Source organism: Sinocyclocheilus anshuiensis, unplaced genomic scaffold (assembly GCF_001515605.1).
Source record: "Sinocyclocheilus anshuiensis isolate Anshui unplaced genomic scaffold, SAMN03320099.WGS_v1.1 scaffold267, whole genome shotgun sequence".
NCBI classification, from domain to species: domain Eukaryota; kingdom Metazoa; phylum Chordata; class Actinopteri; order Cypriniformes; family Cyprinidae; genus Sinocyclocheilus; species Sinocyclocheilus anshuiensis.
The window spans coordinates 2,067,281-2,073,764 of NW_015552637.1; the positions used below are offsets into that span (position 1 = coordinate 2,067,281).

At 36.4% G+C, this 6,484-nt stretch overlaps 1 protein-coding gene across 5 annotated transcripts in view; it reads right to left on the minus strand.

Annotated features, from left to right (window-relative positions):
• Window positions 1-777: 777 nt before the first annotated feature.
• The window catches only part of LOC107666837 (GRAM domain-containing protein 1A-like), a 34,102-nt gene continuing 28,395 nt past the window's right edge, over window positions 778-6,484 (minus strand). For 4 of the 5 annotated variants that reach the window (XM_016458322.1, XM_016458325.1, XM_016458323.1 and 1 more), the window contains 8 exons: window positions 5,456-5,598; window positions 5,265-5,368; window positions 4,959-5,189; window positions 3,766-3,856; window positions 2,863-2,874; window positions 2,645-2,752; window positions 2,450-2,570; window positions 778-2,198 (listed from right to left, as the gene is read on the minus strand). In XM_016458322.1, coding sequence (XP_016313808.1) covers window positions 2,103-2,198; window positions 2,450-2,570; window positions 2,645-2,752; window positions 2,863-2,874; window positions 3,766-3,856; window positions 4,959-5,189; window positions 5,265-5,368; window positions 5,456-5,598 — 906 coding nt within the window. In that variant the 3' untranslated portion in view covers window positions 778-2,102. The remainder of the gene's footprint in view (window positions 2,199-2,449; window positions 2,571-2,644; window positions 2,753-2,862; window positions 2,875-3,765; window positions 3,857-4,958; window positions 5,190-5,264; window positions 5,369-5,455; window positions 5,599-6,484) is intronic. The other variant, XM_016458324.1, reaches the window with a different exon arrangement.

Below are 6,484 nucleotides of genomic sequence, written 5' to 3' on the forward strand. Positions count from 1 at the left end.
AGTAAGGGGCGTGTCTACTCATGATGTGGAGGAGAGAGCGTTCAGTGGACAGGACGGACATTAGCAAGCAGACTCAGCCGAGCGACAGAAAGATAGAGATGGCGGATAAAAAACAAAAGAGGAAAATTTCAGAGGAACAAATCATTTCAAATGTCAACATTGGCTACCAGAAATTGCTTACCCCACCTTTAAAAAAATTATCATGGTTTCCACAAAAAAATATTAAGTAGCAAAAACTAGTAGTTTTCAACATTAATAAGAATCATTCATAAAAAATTAACACCAACAACAGATAATAAATGAGCATACAAAATCATAATCATACCAACTTCCCCACTGCTCAGGAAGTATTAACCTGTCAAAAAAAGGAAATGATCCAATCAGTAATAAACACAATTTTACATTTTTTTGGCATTTTTTATTATACATTTGTGACCGTCACAAGTCATCTTTACAATCGTGTCTATACAATACATCCCACCTTCACTCTCTCCCTCCCTGACCCGAATAAATAGCACACACGTTCAGCACTCAGAGCAAGGGCTTTGCACAGCAGCGCCCGCAGACAGACAGACACACTCCGATAACACACTCAGAGGAGGGAGAGATCACAGAGGCTGAAGGGCACGACAAATACAGGGACAGAAATGAAATGGCTGGACAGGGGACATCAGTAACAGTCCAAATGAAACAAAGGACCAAAAAAAATCCAACTCGTAGCCTCTTAGTGAATCTCACCAAGAACATGCACATCATATTTCACATTAAAATCTATGCTTTTGAATTGTGACATTGTTTTTATTTCAATTCCCATACAGTGTTTGAAAGTATTTGTTTTACGGTTTGCAAATTATGCTTATTTTCATGTAAAATAATTGTCTGCAAATGACAGGATGGGTTTCATTATTGCATTAGAGTAGTGAGAATCATAGACAAAAAAATAATGTAATAAAAATGTAAAAATTGTGAGGGGTGCTTAATTGTCATAAAAATGGCACAATGCAAAAAAAAAATTGAGGTGAAACAGACATGTTCTGTGTGAGACTGGCCTACAGTGTTGAGTGAAATGACAATGGTCCTCCTGACCTTGAGTTCTGGTTGGTCCCAAACGTCCAGCCTGAGGAACGACTGAAGTTCTTCAATCTGTGTGCACATCAGCTGCTCAAGCTAATAGTAGCCCTGAACAGTTCAAGTTTGATTCCAGTGAAACACCTCAACTACACAAAACAGCTCCTTTCACCCCTAAGTCATAAATACACAGGGATTTAAAACAAAAATAATAACTAAAACATTAGGGAGAAAGAAGAAATGGTTAAAATTGTAAAGCAATCTTCACTCTGGTACGCTACACTAAGTAAAATTTTGACTTTTTGCATTCTTTCTTATAGATTAACTTTTAATTGTCCATTACAATTTTTCCACATGATTATTGCTAAAATGGGAATTCATATTCATACCACTCGTCCCACCCATTTCTTCATTGGTCCTTGTTTGAGCAGAAACACAATGACGTTAGACTGTAATTCAAGTCTATTAAATAAATACTGCAATGGCCTGACACACTTTAAACGAGATTCAGTAACAGCTCTGAAATCAGCAAAACAGTAACACAAGAGAAAATTGAAATTTCTCTCCCATGACGACATAAAAATAACATTTGTGAAATGACGGTTGAGAGGTCTCTTGGAACGTTGATTTCAGACATTTCCCTCTTTAAAATCTTTAGCGCATCTCTCCCAAGCTCTGTATTGAAAGGTCCATGATGAAATTCAGTTTTCAGATACGCAGTACGGACCAAACGGCTCAAGATGCAGCACAGCTGTAAGTCACAGACGCTCCCGTACATGTGTGTTATTGCTTCAGACCCAGAGTTCATGGTTTTTTGATTGATAAAAGAGTTGAATGTGTTTTATACAGCTAGTATAAAGTCCTGTAGCTGCTGCTGGGACACAAGGGTGAGCTAGAAGATACCCACATCAATCCCAACATGAATGTCACTGAGTTGAGCACCGTCTCCCGTCTATGATTTGGCCCCTCGTGGACGGCTATGTCACGGGGTCCACGGTCTGTAAACGGTAGAGTGAAGGGGTTACCGTACGCTCTCACTGGTCCGTCAGAGTTTCTGGTTCTGATTCTGATTCCTGCTGCACCTCTGGTGTGATCATTCCTCTGTGGAGCCTCTCCAGAGACTGTTTCATCTACATGAGAGAGGACAAACCGCGTTAAAAACAAGATGAAATCAAACATAATAAATTTGTCTTGTCTTATTTGCACAAGATTTATCATAAAGAAAAAGCATGCACTTACAAATCAAAATGGACACAATCTCATGAAATAGTAATAAAAAGACTAAATATTCACAGACAGTTATTACTTCTAAATTGTTTTCAGCAAATGCAGCATTTCGACTGCCTGATGAAGACATCTTAAGTTCAGCTCAAGCACACACCTGATCCAGAAGAGTGACAGAAGATTGTAGGATCTGCTGCCATTTGTTCATCTGGGCCTGGTGGAACTGCCTCTGAAGCTGCAGGACCTGCGCCCACTCTCCTGCTGTCTGCGGCAGAGGACTGCGCAGAGAAACAGTACAGAATCAGCATGCTGGAAAGCAGCGTGTGTGTACAGCCACTCAGTTTGACCATACCTGTCAGTTGAAGAGTACGAGTGCCAGGTCTCCAGCGTGTGTGCGGCCCGTTCCAGCGCCCAGAGTTTGTAGAAGAGCATCATGTTCAGAGCCACCAGAACCACCAGACTGAAGGAAGAACAGAGAGATTTCAATATAGCGATCTATATTTGATGGTGCAATATCAATGGTGAAAAAGTGTGTGCGCGTTTTTCTTGAAGCACAGACAGAGGCTCTACCTGACACAGATCCTATATGCAGGAGGAAGCGAGGAAATCAAGATGAGAGAGAGAGAGGATCAGCAAGGAGACATATTAGTGCACAAAAGAAGGGAGAAACAGAAAAAGAGACACTCTTTACATGTTGGTGTTATTTTAAACAGGGTGTAAAGTATTGCACAGAAAATAGGAAGTATGTTAAAAGGGATAGTTAACTTATATTTATATTTATTATTTCTAATATCATATACTCAGCCTCATGTCGCATTGATTTTTTTCTGCAGTGGAACCCCAAAAATACTTTGTAAGCTTGTCTTTTTGTATAGTGAAAGTGGATGGGGACTGGAGATGTTAAGCTCTAAAAAAAAAAGTAGTCTATATAACTTGGATGCTATATTCCAATTTTTCTGAAGCTGTATGATAGCTTTCTGTGAGAAAAAAAATACTGAATTTAAGTTGATATTTACTCCGTTTACTGAAAGAAAAAAAAAGGACAATGAAAGCACCAGTCACCATCTGCCTTCATTGTACAGAAAAACACAGCTCGGAAATTCTGCTAAACTTGTCCTTTTGTGTAACACAGAAAAAAAAAACGTACAGGTTTCAAATGATATGAGGACCAGTAAAAGATGGCAATTTTCTTTTCTTTTTTTTGCGATGAAATGATTAATTCACGTCAACCTTAAAAATAAACATTATCAAAAGTGTTGTCCAATGAGGCACTCATACGGTACTTCTGCTCTTCAGAAATCAGAGCCGAGCGTAACGTGCAGAAAAAGAAGCCACCACTGTAGTGATGACAACCCGGCGGTCTCAATGAGCTCAGATTGAATCTTGTTCATCTGAAGTGAGTTTGTGTTAACGCTGATATTACAAATGCACACAGAGTAATATTTACAGTCAGCCAAAGGTGAAAACACTCACATGAAGCTCACAATGAGCAGGATGGTGGAGATACTATTGTTGTTGTTGCCGGCTCCACGCCACCTCTCCCCTAATTTCACATACTGAGCACCTGAAAAAACAGGAAAATGACTCATCAGCAGGCATGTGATCAGATAAGGACAAAAAAAAGAAGGAAAACCTGAATTATATATTATATAAAATTCTATAGTTATTGAACACTTCAAAAACGTGTTACTATTGCAATATGAGTAATGTACTATAAAATTTGTTTTATTTCTTTATTTTATCAAAATTATTTAACAATATTAATAATAATAATTTTTATTATTTATTTTACAGGCAACAGTAAAATTACAATAGTAATATTTTAAGCTAAATAAATATTATTTAATATTTAAATATTAAATAATAATATTTAAATTAATAAAAATTAATAATTTAAAAGGAAAATCTAAATGATTACTCAAAATATTAGTTTTACTTTATTGAATTATATAATTATTAAATATAAATCAATAAAGACATACTATTACTGCAATAACTAGTGCACTGTAAGATAAAAGAATATGTAACAATAATAATAATAATTTATTTTATAGAACAACAGTTAAATTATGATACTACTATTTATGTTCTTTACATTAAGATAATTTTTTTTTTGTCAGATTTACACAAATCACGTAGGTCATACTTCTCAGGTCGAAAAATTCACATATCTGTTTATATGATGTAATTATTATTATTATTATTAGTAGTAGTATTATATATTTAAATATTTTTATAAAAAAAAAAACATTAGTTTTATAAAATTTTTAAATTATATTATTATTACAAATCAAAGATATATTACTATTGCATACTGTACTGTAAAATAAAAATGAGCATTTAATAATATAATTTATTTTACAGAGCAACAGTAAAATTACACTACTCTTATTGCTAAACATTTCTGCTAAAACTGATGGCTGTCTTAATGTCTTTCTTGCTTTTTTCCTCAGATTTATGTAATTCACGTGGGTCATACTTCTAAGGTCTTCTAAGGTCAGAAATTATGGAAATCTGCATAAATATGGAAAAATCACATTCCTGATTAATCCAGTCAAAGCAATTCCGCATTCCACCACTAGATGTCAACACATTCCACATGGTCGCTTAAATCAGACTTGATGAAATTCAGTTCTGGTGCTCCCCTGCATCGACTAGTGACTCACCAGCTGCTCTCCTTTCGCGCTCATCTCCAATTCCTCGGTTGCCCCGGTCCCCGCCTCCTCCTCCTGCTCTGTCCCTTTCTCTCTCCCGCTCTCCTGCTCGTCTGGGACAGTTGCGTTTGCGTCTGCGCAGGCCGGGGGGAGTCTTGGCGGAGTCCACGGAAGGCACTTCCCCGGTGCTCACTACAGAAATTTCCGACTGCAACAGCGTTTCCAGCTTACACACCTCCATCTCTGACAAGGAACATGGGATTGTTTTTAGCACCAATGTCACAGTCAAGGTTTGCACTGAGACGAAAACCTACTCACCCATGTGTCTGTAATACTCTTCAATGCCGCTCCAAGTGTTCTTCTCTATCAGAGCTTTCACAAGACTCCACGGCTGCTTCCTGTAGCAGATATCAGACGAGACCCTGCAGACACACACACAATGGCTCCCTCAGTGGTGTTTGCGTTTGAAGCATAACAATACCTGCATAACAATGGTCAGGAAGTTCTACCTGAGGCGGCTCTTGTGCTTGTTGACAGAGGTGAGGCAGTATCTGTGTACAGTGTAGAAGTAGTCCTGGTAGGGAATGCCTGAGGTTATGACCTCCGAGTCCACCACGGAACACTCCCCCCGGGTGCTGCTCTTGTGGAGAGTCTGGACAGCATGATAAAAATACACAAAATCATCATTAAAGAAGTTCTGGGTTCAGTACAAGCTTTGTTAACAGCATGTGCGATATTCTGTTGATCATCAGAGAAAATCACTTATAATTTATAAAAACAAAAATTGTTTACATTAATGCACTTATCAAGGAAGTCTTTAGCATTTGGGAATGTGAAAAAGCAGAAACATGTAGCCTGTTTTTTTAAGCACTTTATGTTTATATGTGTTATTTGAGCTGTAAAAGGTGGATAAACTGACATTTTAGTGGTGGAACTGCTGTTCTAGGTGGATGAACTTCTAGTTATACGTAAACCATGTAAATAGGTTAACATTAACTAATATTAACTAGGGCTGAATGTTTAATCAAATTAAAAACGAAAGCACGATATGGCTTAGTGTGATTATCAAATCACAAAGGCTGTGATTTAATAAAAAAAAAGACAAGATTTAAGGGCTCTCTGCTGTTTTTCACTATATAAAAAAACGTAGTGGTTTAATGTATGAAAAACAAGAAATCAAATCAGCCATTCTCCAGTTGTACTGTTACATTAAACAATAATAATAATAATTATTATTATATTATTTTTCTTAAATATCATTTTTTTATTTTAGTGAAGTAGTATTACAATAGTAATATTTATTGTTTTGTTTATTTATCAATAATAATAATAATAAGTCATTAAATATAATAATAATAACAACAACATTTTATAGTCGTATTGATATATAATCACAATTTTTGGACACATTGCAAAGCTCTACAAACAAGCACAGCAAACCTGGAACTCTTTAAAAAATTCATTTTAAATTGCAATTGCAATTTTTATCATAAAAATCGGAATTCAAATTTCCTCATAAATCATGCAGCACTAATACT